The sequence below is a fragment of the Dendropsophus ebraccatus genome, chromosome 10, assembly GCF_027789765.1.
Source record: "Dendropsophus ebraccatus isolate aDenEbr1 chromosome 10, aDenEbr1.pat, whole genome shotgun sequence".
NCBI lineage: Eukaryota > Metazoa > Chordata > Amphibia > Anura > Hylidae > Dendropsophus > Dendropsophus ebraccatus.
Window position 1 is genome coordinate 93,922,646 of NC_091463.1, and position 15,872 is coordinate 93,938,517.

Sequence of the window (15,872 nt, forward strand, 5' to 3'; positions counted from 1 at the left end):
TGCGATCTACCTGATGGTACATTTGCTTTAAAATAACAAAATCAGGCAGGTTTAGATAAATCTTTTACAATGACAGGGCCCCTTTAAGAGCATCTGTATGGTTCCTTGCGGTTCGGCACTTTTATACATGCATTAGTTTCTCCACAGTCTTTGCAGTTCTGAGTAACTTATAAACCCAATGTAGCAAAAAATCTACCAAGATGAAGAAGCGGGACCCAGGAGACAGAGCTAAATTCTCTTTAATATTCATTCCAAGCAACAGGAATAATAAACGAGCGCAGAATAGGGGGTGGGGCTACCGATGGGAGGAGTCTTACCTACCTTACAATCCCTCCCACGAGGAGCTGCCTCCTAGAAAGTGTATAGAACAAAGTGTGGGCCGGTGTTCTGTGCGTGTAACATTTCTCTCTACATCTGCATTGCAAACCCAACTTTGTTACCAAAAACGTTAGAACGAGTGAGATAGACGGACACGAGAGGCAAATTTCAGGAGAATTAAAATTGATGAGTAAAGAAAAAAAAAAAAAAAAATGAAGAAAAAAAAGAATTATGGGGGAAGAGGAGAGAAACATTGATGGGCATGATCTAGCAGCAAAAAAGTTCATGAAAGTAGACAGGGGAGGGCGCCACACACCACACCGGAAAACCAGGCACCGGCTACAGGACTGGTTTAGGCCGCGCAGCGCCAACTGGACCATCACCCCCCCCTATCATCCAGTCCAGATTATTAGAGAGAAGGGATGGGAATAAAATACCCCAAATCCCCGCTGTGTAATAATTGTAACCAACAAACTGGATACATAAAAAAAAGAAAAGAAATCTGGGTCTTTAGCTCAACCCCCTTCCTTAAAGAAAGTCTTAATCATGTGCAATATAATAATCTTCCTTCCAAATAAAATCATTGATCGTACAAGAACTGGTAAAAAACCAAGCAGGGCAGCCGAAAATCCACCCATCACTGTATCGAGACCCTCGTGTTCTCCTCCAGGCACCCCAAGAAATAAAAGCAGAGCAGTCATGAATCCCCCCCCCCACCCCAAAAGAGTTAATGAGTGATACCGAGAAACAACGATACAGCGGTCCCCTTCACCCGCGGAGGCCCCCTCTACCCTAACAAGTGCAGTAATCAGATAGGGCACCTAAAAAAACAGCAAGATGGGAGGAGGGAGGAGGTCACGCTGACGTCCTCAGATGGAACAGGACATAGAGAACCCCGACACCCCCCACAACTCCCATCATCCAATAGTCTGTTCCTCACTTACAAGTCCGTTTCTGGCTCAATGGGCAAGGAACGTAAATGGCTGCTACTTGGCATTGGTCTCCGTCATAGAGTTCGTATCTCTCAGAAGAGCTCAGCATCACGCTGTCATCAGGGAAGGAGGGGGGTCCCACACTTCCGAGACATCCGTCCTTAGCATAGTTATCAAATCGGGCGCATAATCAAGGATATTGCATAGGAGTGTCTCAAAAATCCTGTACACAAGTTCATTTCTTCATGATTAGTGGAAGCCTCTCAGCAGCAGGCAATGGAGGGGAGGGGGGCGATCACTTTCTGGAGGTACCCGTACCTCGAAGGGTAGGCTGGAAGGCGAAGTCTACTTTGGGTCTTCCCTATGGATTAGTTGCATTCAGTTTAAACCCTTCTGATCTGGATGCCGTCTATGTGAGAGAAAAACCAAGGACTGTCACCGGAGGAGGGGGGAGGGGAAGGGAGCGGCGGTCTGTGACCAGTTCAGGCAGTCTCTCGGGATCGCTCTCGAGGCGCCTATAACATCTCCAGTTGGAAGCGATCTATTAGAGTATGTATACTAGCTGTCTCTTGGGATGGAGCAGCAGGTTGTAGCTACAAGTCAACAGTCTCTCACGACAGCTGGTGGGGGGCCTCAAGCATCTCCATCAAGAAGGTATCTATCGGGGTGTCTCCAATCAGCTTGAAAAAGAAGAGGTGTTCAAGACACTTGAGTCCGATGGAGCGAAGGGCGGGGAGGCGCAGGAGAAGTTTTGCAAACCTGGGGGGGAGAGCAAAGAGGAATTGGTTAGCCGTAAAATTTTTTTTTTTTTTTAAACTGTCCAGAGCAGGAGAGGTTTTTCTATGGGTATTTGCTGCTGCTCTGGACAGTTCCTGACATGGACAGAGGTGGCAGCAGAGAGCACTGTGTCAGACTGGAGATAATACACCACTTCCTGCAGGACATACAGCAGCTGATAAGTACTGGAAGACTTGGAACTTTTAAATAGAATTACAAATCCATATAACTTTCTGAAACCAGTTCATTTGAAAGAAAAAGATTTTTGCCAGAGTACCCCTTTAAAAGGAGTTATCCAGGATTAGATAAATTACAGCTACTATTCTTCAAAAACAGCGCCATCCCATCCCTCAGGATGTGTGCGGTATTACAATTCAGCTACATTCACTTCAGTGAGTTGCAAAAACCTACATCCACCCTTAGGAAAGGAGAGGGGATGTTTCTGGAAGACAGCAGCCATGTTTTTCTAACCCTGAGGGAGTAGCATGGCTCCATTCACTCTAAGGGACTGATGGAGTTGTACTCGTAATCTTTAGCAGTCCCACAGTGACTGGAGCAGTGGTGTAACATATCAGCTACCACTATGCTCCCTCTACTGGAATGGTACCAGTTGTAGTCATCAGTTTGCACCCCATCAATCAGAGGCAGCCCCAAAAGCTGCCCCCAAGGAGCAGGATACTAAGACCTGTATGTGTTATGCTGGAAGGTAACATATCTCTATCTCTATGGGTCACAGGTCCTCCTTATATACCATCCCCTTCCTCACCTTCCCTGCTGGTCTGGATACTTCTGCTTGCAGTAAGACTCCAGAGATGCATAGACCTTCTCTCGGAGAACCTCCACGTCTCCTGGGTTGGACAGTCCTTTGGCATCTAAATATAAGACAATAAGGATATTTACAACCTTAGCGCTATGTCACTATGTTCGCCCCATCACGGTACCCCGCTTCTTTTTCCAGGATGCCATACAGCAGTGCTACGAGTGATCCGCTGACAATAGAAAGTTATAGGAAACCTTACCTGGGTTAAACAATATGATTGCTCGCAGACAGCCGAGTTCAGTCTTGTCCATGCGCATGTCTCTCATCTTAGACACAAGTTCAGTGAGAACTCTGCAAAATACGGACACTATCAGCATCTCGCATAGGTTATTACAGATGATGCACTCGCCACAAAGCAAGGAGCTGCAAAGAGCCTCTTACCTGTCGAATATGGCCCCCACCCCGGCACTGTGCGCGCTGTTACGATGCACGTGAAGCCCGGTGGCCAGCAAGATGCCGTCCTTCACAGAAATGGAGCGGTGGGAGAAAGAAGCGATGAGAAGCTCGTTCCATCCTGAAGATAGGGACAGGAGAAAGTTAAAGGGGCACACTGGTGAAAATCACCTTCAAATCAACTGGTATCAGGATGTTATGTAGATTTGTAATTTGCTTCTAATTAAAGATCTCAAGCCTTCCTATACTTATCAGCTGATGTACGTCCTGCAGGAAGTGGTTTATTCTTTCCAGTCTGAGGGTGGGTTAACAGTATGGAATCCATGGAGAAGTTCCGGCGGATTCAGTCACTCGTAGACCATAGACACCATTCTATCGTCAGGCGGACTCTGCTGTCTGCCAAAAGAATTGACACGTCCATTCTTTCTGCGGACGGCGGGACTCGCCCCACAAAAGAATGGAGTTTATGGGACGAGAGGAAATGCGCGCCGCTGCGAGCGGGGATGAACGTCAGAATGCGCCGGAACTTCTCTGTGTGGATTTCTCAACGTTAACCCACCCCAACCCACCTAATTAATTTAGGGAGGGCCTCTCCTTAGGAGACTCCTCTCTTGCCTAGACACAGTCTCTCTCTGGAGGATAATCCATGGATAAGAATGGCTACAGTGTAATACCCATCTCTACCTGTGGTGGCGCTGCAACAAAGTGGAACACTTGATACAAGTTTCCAGCACAAATTGCAGCTGATCGCTGGCTAAGGGTTTCAGCAGGAGGACACTGATCTGTGTCCAAAGTAAAGACCTCATCGATACGAGGGTTATAAACCAGCGATCAGGTATTGGATAGAAGCCAGAGCGGATATTCTTCTCTTTTACTACTACTACACACACCTTGGTACAGACACCGGTGGGTATAAGCAAAGTATTAGAACCCCATGGAGGATTCTTCCATCTGGAGGTCTGACACAATAAGATGTATGTCAGCAGCCACAGGCCGGCAGCAGGCGGCTCACTAATGTTATTAGGCTGGCTGATCCTTTGGAGCAGATGTGTCTGGAAGCCGCTTACCTAACTCTACGACTGAAATAAGCGCTGCAGGTACAGCGGCTCTTACCGGCTCTAAGCAGGATGACCTGATCGTCCAATAGCAGCTCAGAGAAGTGCGGGATCCTCTTGGCCCATTCAACAAGAGTGAAAAGTTGTTTATCAGCAGCTTGACAGATGTTTGTCACCGGATCACTGGGCTATGGACGGAGAGAGAAGAGGTGAGGACCCGACCAGACCCCCGCACCCCTGACTGCACAGATCTCCATGGTTTCTTACTAGGCTGGGCTAGGTTCGCACTGTGTGCTTGCTCATGCTACAACGGATGCAGTTGTATGCTATACCGCAGCATCAGTTTTCCATTGACTTGCTTTATAAAGATAAACGGATCCATTTAGAAAAAAATGTTAACACAAATTCATCGTTGACCAAGTTTTTCTTTGCCTTAAAATTAAACATTTCAAAATAAATAGTCAAACAGATGCAAAAACGCAGCGTGAAGTGAACCCAGCTGTAAAGGTGAAGTCCGGCGGACTATAAAATCTGGCGGGGGGGGAAACTGATTACAAGTACTGACTTACACTTCCCCGTGCCCATGTCGAGAGGCGGGACCTCTTCCAGAAGACATTTCCCAATCTCTCCCCCTGAGTTGTGTTGACATCACGACTTGGGGAAAAGGCCGGGCCCGGCTGATGGACTGGCTGCTCAGCCAATGAGTGACTGGAGCAGCGTCCCAACCAAGTCAGTGACTGTCCTACCAGTCCACCAGCCGGGTCGTAACGTGTTCGCGCCAGTGATCCCAGAGCCCCGGGGGCGGGTCGATGGGGGGGCACAGGGAGAGGCAAGTTAGTACTTGTAATCAATTTCCCTCTCCCGGATTTTATAATCCACCGGACTTCATAAAAAATAAAAAAAATAAAAAAAAATTATAAACAATTATAATCAGATTTTTTTTCCTGTATAATACTCACAGATCCACCCCCTTCGAGGCTCTGGTCGCTCTTCTGTTCCACCGCTAGTTCCGCCTCTAGGATTTTCTCCACCGGCATATCCTCATTTATTGCTCCGCTCAGCTCCGCCTCTCCTTCACGTTCCCGACCTCGCTGACGCTCCTCCTGTACCGCTGGGGGTACAAGAAGGGTAATAGACTAAATAGCTGTATCCACTGCCCAGAAGAGGTTGTTGTAGGTTTTATTTTGGGCTATGTATAAATCAGCATTTCTGTGAATTTCTTAAAGAATCCAGCACACAGGTCCGGCGATCCGGAGCCATCTAGATGGGAACGCTGGATCTGTTCTATCGGATGTCCCATATGCTTGTATACCTGGTTTCCTTACACTGCTAAACTACTTGTGTCTTCTCCTCTGGCAACAGCCAATGGCTTCAGTATTAGAGCAGCGGGCGCTCACTTACCCTCCCTCTTCATGCCGGTGGCCAGACACTTCTGGTAGCGGCAGTACTGGCATCGGTTCCTCTGTCTCTTGTCCACTACGCAGTCCTTGTTGTCTCTGCAGGTGTAGGTCAGGTCCTTGCGGATGGTGCGTTTGAAGAAGCCCTTGCAGCCCTCACAGCTGTACACCCCATAGTGTTTCCCTGCAGGACATAGGTGGGTGAGCCTTACTGAAGCCATGAGTGTTACCACAGTAATAGCAGCAGACACTACAATGACGTCTTGACTACAATGCAAATTATTAACTGCTGGGGGACTACAAGTGCCAGCTGAAGGCAGATCCTGAGAACATTCATCATCCCCAGGTCTCAGAGTATTCCATGTCATCGCTCATTCCTCCTCCCCGCAGTTACTGAGCTGCGCCCAGCGTCTTTGGCAGCTGCTGAGGAGGAGGGATGGCGGAGATTGCTGGAAGCTACAGCCGGATTACAACAGCAGCAACAATTACAGAGGAGACACGTGCACCAGGACTGTACTTAGGGCTCCCACTCCACTAGGCAACCAGGAACGCCCTACATAAGACAGTATACACTATATACCAGGGAACTAAAAGCTGTGGATCACTGGCACCACTTCAGACACGACCCTGGGTTAGTGATACTGCTGTGTGCATGATGTCCTATACCGTGCAAATATATCTGCAAGATGTGACCTGCTGCATTTGATTTAAGGGGTTATCCAGCACTCTAAAAGCAAAGCCACTTTCTTCCAGAGACAGCACCACACTTGTCTCCAGTTTGGGTGCAGGTTTTGCTACTCAGTTCCATTGAAGTGAATGGAGCTTAATTGCAAACTACACCTGAACTGGAGACAAGAGTGGTGCTGTCTCTGGAACAAAACTCTGTTTCTGTAGGGTGGGATAACTCAGAAGATCCCCTGCACACAGTCTAACAATCTGAATCTAAAAATGTATAAAATAATCTTCACTTATAGCGATATAGCTGACTACGGTGCTGATGGTAAGTATATGTGATAATATGTAAATGCAAAGAAGCACTAAGCCAAGTGCTATATACGGATGCTGTCTATATTAATGCTATGCCACAATACAACACAGTGATGTGCCAGATAGCGAAAAAATATACAGGGAAATGTGCCGAGTTTAGTGAATATTATGTAAATGTGTGTGTATATGTATAATTAATATATATATATATATATATATATATATATATATATATATATATATATATATATATATATATATATATATATATATAATGGGATGTATATACATAATAGGCACTCAACAGGACGCAGTGCAGTGATACATAGTATCACTGAGACCAGTGAGTGGCTTCACAGCTACTTCTACATATACTTACCATCAGCAGTGTAGCCAGTCGTAGCGCTATAAGTGAAGATTTTGGTTTTTATAATTCTGTTATACACATAGGGAATACGGAACCCCGAGGATCACTTCAGCAGCATGTTATCTGCAGTACAGTGCCGTGCATAGGATTGTGCTGGCAATTTTATAACATTTTAAAAATCTGGATCTACAATCTGCTATAAATGGTCTATAGATCAGGGATGTATCGCCTCTGCAGTATGCCGCCGTGTCACATGACCATAACCTCGAGCAATGAGGGGAAGGACATATGAAAATGCGCCAGGTGCTCGGCACTCACCGGAGGAGCGGTCCCCACAGATGGCGCACAGCCTCTTCCCACTTGATGTTCCTCCATTGGGATGGCCACTCATGACTCTCATACCCAGGGGAGGTTTCACGTCTTCAGAATGCAGACCAGAGAGGTTCACGGTGGAATTTATCTATAAAAAATAAATAAAATTTAGTATAAAAGTTTTTATACACACTAGTTTAATAGATACAAATGTAAAGGGACTGTCCAGTTTAGAAAACCCATTGTTATATACTGAATCCAAGAATTTTAAAGGATCGGGGATCAGGTGGTAACAAAGAGCGTCTCTGTGGAGGACTATACATTACTGACACGGTGTAATGCTTCCATTTCTCCTATGGAGGCGCTGTAAGGAAACATTACCAGATTTCCTCACAGATTAGACCTGATACAACTGTAATGTACTTCACAGCTCCATTCGCAATTCTGCAGCTTCAGAGCTGAAACCTTAGAAGCATTCTCTGCTTGTTCAGGGTCTGCACAGCAACCTCTGGTAATTTGCTTACTGGGAAATGTAATCCTAAATGGCCGCTGTTCTTTCCTTATATTTTTCAATTGACTGGGCCTGGGATATGACGCATTTTCCTAAAATACTTGTTTTTTTTTGGGGGGGGGGGGGGGGGGAAATAAAAAAATTTACTATAGAAAAATTATAGGAAAGATATGGACACTAGAGGGAGCTCTTACAGGTAATCTGACATCCACTGCTTGTTGTTAGGCTAATTCTGTCTCTAGGAACCCAAGTTACAATGCAATAAGCACACTCGGCAATAGATTGGAGTAAAATACAGAAACAGGATCTTCATAAAAGACACAATTACAGAAGATATTAGAAGTGTTACGGACAAGAACCCTGTTTCCATTTAACAACTAACAGAATTGTGAATGCAGCTCTGGAGCATGTAATGCCAGCAATGCATTCATACAGCTGCACTCACATACGTGGCCCATCCATGCTGTTGCTTGCACATATTACACTGAGGTTTCCATTAAAGTGCACCGTCTGCCCAGGCCGCACGCCAGCACGAACTGATCTAATATTTACCACGAAGGAGCCCTGACATGGTCTAGAAGTCAGAGACATCCGAGACAAGAGATCACAGGACCGGAGTCACCTGCTATCAGCCAAACCTTCCAGGAAACTAATAATATACGGGAGGCAACACGTGACAGGGAACGCCGTATGACCACAAGTTATGGGGGAGATCCGCTAATAGAGGAGAAATCCAGCCAGAGCCCTGATCTATAACAGCACAAAGAGTCACTCTGGCATCTGCACTACAGTATATACTATATACCACTTAAACCTCGCTCCCTCTCACATGGGTAGTGAACGCTCATTGGGCCGTCCAGTCAGATTCTGCTGAGTCCCTGATGAATCACAAGTCTGAGTGACCCCGGGAGACCCCCGATCCGCTGCTAGGATTCCTCTAATGCTTAGCAGAGCAATCGGGTTGCAGCAAAGAGAAGAATTGGTGCATACAAAGCTGAGGGGGTGGGGTGGGGGGTTTGAAGGGACTCCACTTAGAATCTATGACTGACACAGAAAGCAGCAGCCATTGTCAGACCAGGGGGAGGGCACCCGTATTACTCAGAAATTAAAGATTTTTAGCACATGACTGTGGGGTCAATAGTAATGAAGATGCGCAAAAAACACAAGTCATCCATCAAAAACAAGCCCTCATACGGCTGTCAGTATGGAAACAACATGTAAAGATGATCTGTATTGGGGAATGCAGCAAAACTACTACTTTTTTTTCTTTAAGCAAAACGTAAAAAAAATTAGCACTGGGTGAACGGCACTAAGGAAACATATACAGATAGGTAAATTTAGATTGTAAGTGATCTGAGTGATGACAGGCTCTGTACAGGGCTATGGAATATGTTGGCGCTTTATAAATAAAGCATCACCAAGATCCTGAAGTGCAGCAAGCTGTAATGTCTCCTTGCTCCCCCTACCAGCCTTATCCCTGCCTTGATCATCAGTCAGGATACTGCTTCCAGTTGACTGTCAATCAAGCAGGGATAAGATGGGGAGTAAGGAGACGTTATAACCCTTAGTGCTTCAGGAGCTTGGGAAGCATGTTTCTATGTTCTGGAAGCACAGACAGATTTATGACTGGTACCCTGTGGTTCCTTGAGCTAACAGTATCTAACAATGTCAGCAGTTTGGAACCTGAATTACAGCCAACAGATTCCCTTTAAACCACAGGGAAAAAAAAAAAAAACTGACTGACTATCCCTGTGATTAGGGCTCAGAGGGTCACCCATTTTCCTGTTAGTCACTCACCTGTTTCAAGATCTCTGCTTGCCGTAAGTGCCTGGAAACCTTCATTGTACATAGAGATAGTGGTGTAGGGTATCACTGGGTGACCACGTATCACGAAATTATTACTAAATAACCACTAAACACACACAAATGACAAATACCGCCACATCATGACCACCGCCGTGACTAGATAATACCACCAGAGTGACACTGAATAACCACAGCACACAGACCAGTATCCCTCCCCATGCAGTGCCCATATAGTGATGACCCCAGCCCTACAATCCAAAAAGGTGATTACAGTGCAGTTACTTTCAGTGACTCACAGGGGGCATCTTCTTGGAGTAGTTTTCTATATGGCTCAGACCGCCAGGAAGACTTCTTGCAAACTTGATTCGTGTCTGCAGAATCTGCCAGACAAACATCTCAGGCTCCTCACTTTTCCTGCACATTCCCCACTCTTTCCCCTTCATTCAGTGCCCTAAATAATGAATAACGCCTCCCCGGTGTCCTGCACTATGTAATATGAACAAGCAGGTAAGTGGATTGAGAGCAGATTCCGTTAGGTAAACACCCCCAGTAGATACATAACTTTCCCCCTTTCCCCGATTACGTAGAAGTTAGATGTCCCTGCATTCAGTTATAGCCCCCTACCAATTAGGTAGATAATACCCCACTGCACATGGGGTAACAATTTTCCTCCTTCGCCTAGTAAAAGTGATCATATATTAATAAAAAAAAAAATTTAAAGGAGACCTGTCACCCCCCGTGCCGGAGTGACAGGCTCCCGACCCCCAGCTAGATCCCCTTATACTGACCTCATCCCGCCGAGTACCGCTCCCAGAGCCGGTCCCGGGACGGAGATATCCTGGTCTGAAGCCGGCGCGTGCGCTGTGAAGACAGGTCCGGCGTACATAGAGAATGAATGGAGCCGGACTCATCTCAGCAGCGCGCGCACAGCTCCATTCATTCTCTATGGACGCCAGACCTATCTCCACCGCGCGCGCCGGCTTCTGACCAGGACATCTCCTTCCCGGGACCGGTTTCGAGAGCGGGACAAGGTGATCTAGCTGGGGGTCGGGAGCCTGTCACCCCGGCACGGGGGGGGGGGGGGGGGGTGACAGGTCCTCTTTAAAAAAAAAAATAAAAACACACAACACATTAAAGTTTATAACACCCCCAAGTTCCACTTTTGTAATGAAAGTGTTTAAATAAATAAAATTTAAAAAAAATTCAATTACCATGTGCAAAAATTATTAACATTATTGAATCAGTCACACAAAGAATAAAAAAGGTAATCAAAAAGTCCCCAAAATGTCACCCAAAAAACTAAACACCCCCTGGACAGTCCTCACACTGTTATGAGAGGGGAATAGGAAAAAAAAAGAAAATAGTAAATGGAGCCACCACTAAAGGGGTCGTCCAGGCGGCTGGGCAGCAGGGGGCACTGAAAACACAACAAACTAGTGACACCCGTCTTGGTCCAGCACAGCTCCCTGTCTCCTCTATCTCCTAGTTCCTGTGATGTTATCACACCACAGTACCTGCCTGCTCAGCCAATCATTGGCAGCAGTGGTGCTCCGCCCCTGATTGGCTGAGCAGGCAGCTCCGATGTCAGAGAAGACAGGGAGCGGTAACTATTGGACCGGAATCGGGACACTTGTCCGTTGTGTTCACACCTCCATAGTCCCGTCCATCACTGTGTTTCTGAGTACGGTGAGAACTTCACAGAGTATATGGAAAAAATCTGCGATAAAACTGGACAATCACAAATGATTATATCGCCAGCAATTCCCTCATCATCATCAGTGACTGTGTGTGATGTCACATCCAGCGTCTGACTACAACCACAATACAATGGAGTCATATAGATGATACATATCACACCAAAAAGGGGCGTCTGTAGGGGGCGCACATCACTCACCTGGGGGCTGCTGACTGGTCCATACCCTATAGACGGGGTGCCAGGGACCCCTGGGGAGCCCACCGCACAGTTAATAACAGGGAAAGGGGAGCCAAGGCTTCCGAGAGGAGAGTTCACCGAGGAGGTCATGGCAGATCCGATCATAGAAGGGTGTAGGGGAGCGCTGGGGGGAGGGGTGTCACTCAGGGGGTGCCCCAAAGGTGGGCTCAACGAAGACGTGTCTGGACTTTGGCAAACTGGAGGAAGAAGAGAGTTCACAATATATTACAATGCTACATCACAGCAGCTGGATTGTCACAATGTGTCAGCTTAGAAACAAAGGAGGAAGCAGTGGTCGGTGTGTGTGTCTGGTCTATAGAGGAGGGAGCAGTGGTCGGTGTGTGTGTCTGGTCTATAGAGGAGGGAGCGATGGTCGGTGTGTGTGTCTGGTCTATAGAGGAGGGAGCGATGGTCGGTGTGTGTGTCTGGTCTATAGAGGAGGGAGCGATGGTCGGTGTGTGTGTCTGGTCTATAGAGGAGGGAGCGATGGTCGGTGTGTGTGTCTGGTCTATAGAGGAGGGAGCGATGGTCGGTGTGTGTGTCTGGTCTATAGAGGAGGGAGCGATGGTCGGTGTGTGTGTCTGGTCTATAGAGGAGGGAGCGATGGTCGGTGTGTGTGTCTGGTCTATAGAGGAGGGAGCGATGGTCGGTGTGTGTGTCTGGTCTATAGAGGAGGGAGCGATGGTCGGTGTGTGTGTCTGGTCTATAGAGGAGGGAGCGATGGTCGGTGTGTGTGTCTGGTCTATAGAGGAGGGAGCGATGGTCGGTGTGTGTGTCTGGTCTATAGAGGAGGGAGCGATGGTCGGTGTGTGTGTCTGGTCTATAGAGGAGGGAGCGATGGTCGGTGTGTGTGTCTGGTCTATAGAGGAGGGAGCGATGGTCGGTGTGTGTGTCTGGTCTATAGAGGAGGGAGCGATGGTCGGTGTGTGTGTCTGGTCTATAGAGGAGGGAGCGATGGTCGGTGTGTGTGTCTGGTCTATAGAGGAGGGAGCGATGGTCGGTGTGTGTGTCTGGTCTATAGAGGAGGGAGCGATGGTCGGTGTGTGTGTCTGGTCTATAGAGGAGGGAGCGATGGTCGGTGTGTGTGTCTGGTCTATAGAGGAGGGAGCGATGGTCGGTGTGTGTCTGGTCTATAGAGGAGGGAGCGATGGTCGGTGTGTGTCTGGTCTATAGAGGAGGGAGCGATGGTCGGTGTGTGTGTCTGGTCTATAGAGGAGGGAGCGATGGTCGGTGTGTGTGTCTGGTCTATAGAGGAGGGAGCGATGGTCGGTGTGTGTGTCTGGTCTATAGAGGAGGGAGCGATGGTCGGTGTGTGTCTGGTCTATAGAGGAGGGAGCGATGGTCGGTGTGTGTGTCTGGTCTATAGAGGAGGGAGCGATGGTCGGTGTGTGTGTCTGGTCTATAGAGGAGGGAGCGATGGTCGGTGTGTGTGTCTGGTCTATAGAGGAGGGAGCGATGGTCGGTGTGTGTGTCTGGTCTATAGAGGAGGGAGCGATGGTCGGTGTGTGTCTGGTCTATAGAGGAGGGAGCGATGGTCGGTGTGTGTCTGGTCTATAGAGGAGGGAGCGATGGTCGGTGTGTGTGTCTGGTCTATAGAGGAGGGAGCGATGGTCCGTGTGTGTCTGGTCTATAGAGGAGGGAGCGATGGTCCGTGTGTGTGTCTGGTCTATAGAGGAGGGAGCGATGGTCCGTGTGTGTCTGGTCTATAGAGGAGGGAGCGATGGTCGGTGTGTGTGTCTGGTCTATAGAGGAGGGAGCGATGGTCCGTGTGTGTGTCTGGTCTATAGAGGAGGGAGCGATGGTCCGTGTGTGTCTGGTCTATAGAGGAGGGAGCGATGGTCCGTGTGTGTCTGGTCTATAGAGGAGGGAGCGATGGTCCGTGTGTGTCTGGTCTATAGAGGAGGGAGCGATGGTCCGTGTGTGTCTGGTCTATAGAGGAGGGAGCGATGGTCGGTGTGTGTCTGGTCTATAGAAGAGGGAGCGATGGTCCGTGTGTGTCTGGTCTATAGAGGAGGGAGCGATGGTCGGTGTGTGTCTGGTCTATAGAAGAGGGAGCGATGGTCCGTGTGTGTGTCTGGTCTATAGAGGAGGGAGCGATGGTCCGTGTGTGTGTCTGGTCTATAGAGGAGGGAGCGATGGTCCGTGTGTGTCTGGTCTATAGAAGACGGAGCGATGGTCCGTGTGTGTCTGGTCTATAGAGGAGGGAGCGATGGTCACAGTCTATGATTTCATTCACTGACAGCAGGCAGAGATGTGGGGCCTGTGTTTGTACACAGCTACAGTATAGGACAGAACACATCCTTTTATGCTCCGGGCATCCCCGTGCTGTATCCATCTACCTGTATACTATATATATCTCCTCTATATACTACACCTCTACCTGTATACTATATATAAACACATTGTGTTATCCTCTGGGCATCCCCTGTGCTGTATACTATATATACACATATATCTCCTCTATAAATCACACCTCTACCTGTATACTAATATATATATATATATATATATATATACACACACACACATATCTCCTCTATACACTACACCTCTACCTGTATACTATATAGATACACACACATCTTCTGGGCTGTACACTATACACATTATATATACACACATCCTGTCATCCCCCTGCTGTATCCATCTACCTGTACACTATATATATATATATATATATACACATACATATATCTCCTCTATATACTACACCTCTCCCTGTATACTATATATATATACACACACATACATATATCTCCTCTATATACTGCACCTCTCCCTGTATACTATATATACATATATATCTCCTCTATATACTGCACCTCTCCCCGTACACTATATATACACACATATATATATATCTCCTCTATATACTGCACCTCTCCCTGTATACACACACATCCTGTCATGCTCCGGTCACGGCCTCCGCTGTATACTGTACACAATATACACGCACATCCTGTCCTCCTCCGGTCACGGCCCGGGTCCCCTCCGCCCGCCGCTCCCGTCAGGCCGCACTCACCCCGGCTGTCCCCCATCCCGTCCAGGCCGCACACGCTCGGTCTCGGCGCCGCTCTCCGCCGTCCTCTCTCCGCGGCCGCGATCAGGACATTATGTTAATGAGTCTGCATATTAATGAGGCGCCGCCGCCAGTGACGCAGTTTCCGGGGTCTCCTGCGGTCACCCCGCACCGGACCCGCTGCCACCAACTCTCCCAGCGGCCCCCGCGGCCCCAGACTGCTGAGGAAGCGGAAGCGCCGCCATCTTGGTACACCCGAAGCGGGGCGCTTCCTACAGAGGGCGTAGCCGCTGCTCAATTAGTTAACGGGAACCGATAGAACAAAGGAAAGGGCGAGAGAAGGTAAACTGACACCCGGTAAGAGGCTGCCAGCCACCCGGGGACGTGTTTGGGGTCTCCTCCCGGCAGGTGTAGCAAGATGGGATGTGTAGATGTGAAATGACCTGATGTGACCTCAAGAGAAAGGGTGTGACAAGATGGCGCCGGGTAGGTGACAAGAGGCCACAGATCGTCTAGGAGGAGAAACATGGCGGAACTTCCGGTTTCCTTACATGGAAAGCCTTATTTATATTTTTGTTGCAGTGTAAAAATAAAGGGCGCGTCATGTGATCCTGTGTCTGACGGGGCGGGGCCGAGAGCACGGGGCGGGGCCTAGAGCCCAGAGCCGCCTATACATATTACATGGAGAGATCAGGTGGTGTCGTGCACAGCAGCCGCTCTATGTGTAACATGGAAACCCGATCACATGTACAAGCAGTCTACTATAGCGTCACCGTGTACATACAGCACTCATCCTGTATTATACCCCAGAGCTGCACTCACTATTCTGCTGGTGGGGTCACTGTGTATATACATTACATTACTGATCCTGTATTATACTCCAGAGCTGCACTCACTATTCTGCTGGTGGGGTCACTGTGTATATACATTACATTACTGATCCTGTATTATACTCCAGAGCTGCACTCACTATTCTGCTGGTGGGGTCACTGTGTATATACATTACTTATCCTGTACTGATCCTGAGTTACATCCTGTATTATACCCCAGAGCTGCACTCACTATTCTGCTGGTGGGGTCACTGTGTACATACATTACATTACTGATCCTGAGTTACATCCTGTATTATACCCCAGAGCTGCACTCACTATTCTGCTGGTGGGGTCACTGTGTATATACATTACATTACTGATCCTGTATTATACTCCAGAGCTGCACTCACTATTCTGCTGGTGGGGTCACTGT

The 15,872-nt window shown here is 47.9% G+C and overlaps 1 protein-coding gene across 2 annotated transcripts; it reads right to left on the reverse strand.

The window, feature by feature from the left end:
- Positions 1 to 223: 223 nt before the first annotated feature.
- RXRB (retinoid X receptor beta) lies at positions 224 to 14,859 on the reverse strand. Of its 2 annotated transcripts, none has more exons than XM_069944311.1 (10): positions 14,565 to 14,859; positions 11,570 to 11,805; positions 7,365 to 7,506; positions 5,697 to 5,876; positions 5,255 to 5,406; positions 4,354 to 4,483; positions 3,229 to 3,361; positions 3,047 to 3,138; positions 2,794 to 2,899; positions 224 to 2,009 (listed from the first exon to the last, which is right to left on the reverse strand). In XM_069944311.1, exons 1-10 carry the CDS (start codon positions 14,644 to 14,646, stop codon positions 1,862 to 1,864), a joined length of 1,401 nt encoding a protein of 466 aa, XP_069800412.1. In that variant the 5' UTR covers positions 14,647 to 14,859; the 3' UTR covers positions 224 to 1,861. The 2 variants fall into 2 exon arrangements, with proteins under 2 accessions (XP_069800412.1, XP_069800413.1); XM_069944312.1 differs by having other exon boundaries at positions 14,631 to 14,858.
- Positions 14,860 to 15,872: the final 1,013 nt, after the last annotated feature.

Coding starts and splice junctions, on each gene's coding strand:
- RXRB (XM_069944311.1), bottom strand. CDS start 14,646: ATGGGGGACAGCCGGGGTGAGTGCGGCCTGACGGGAGCGGCGGGCGGA. Junction 11,806..14,564: donor TGACCGGAGGAGGACAGGAT/GTGCGTGTATAT, acceptor TTCTTCCTCCAG/TTTGCCAAAGTCCAGACACG. Junction 5,877..7,364: donor CTGTGGGGACCGCTCCTCCG/GTGAGTGCCGAG, acceptor TATGTCCTGCAG/GGAAACACTATGGGGTGTAC.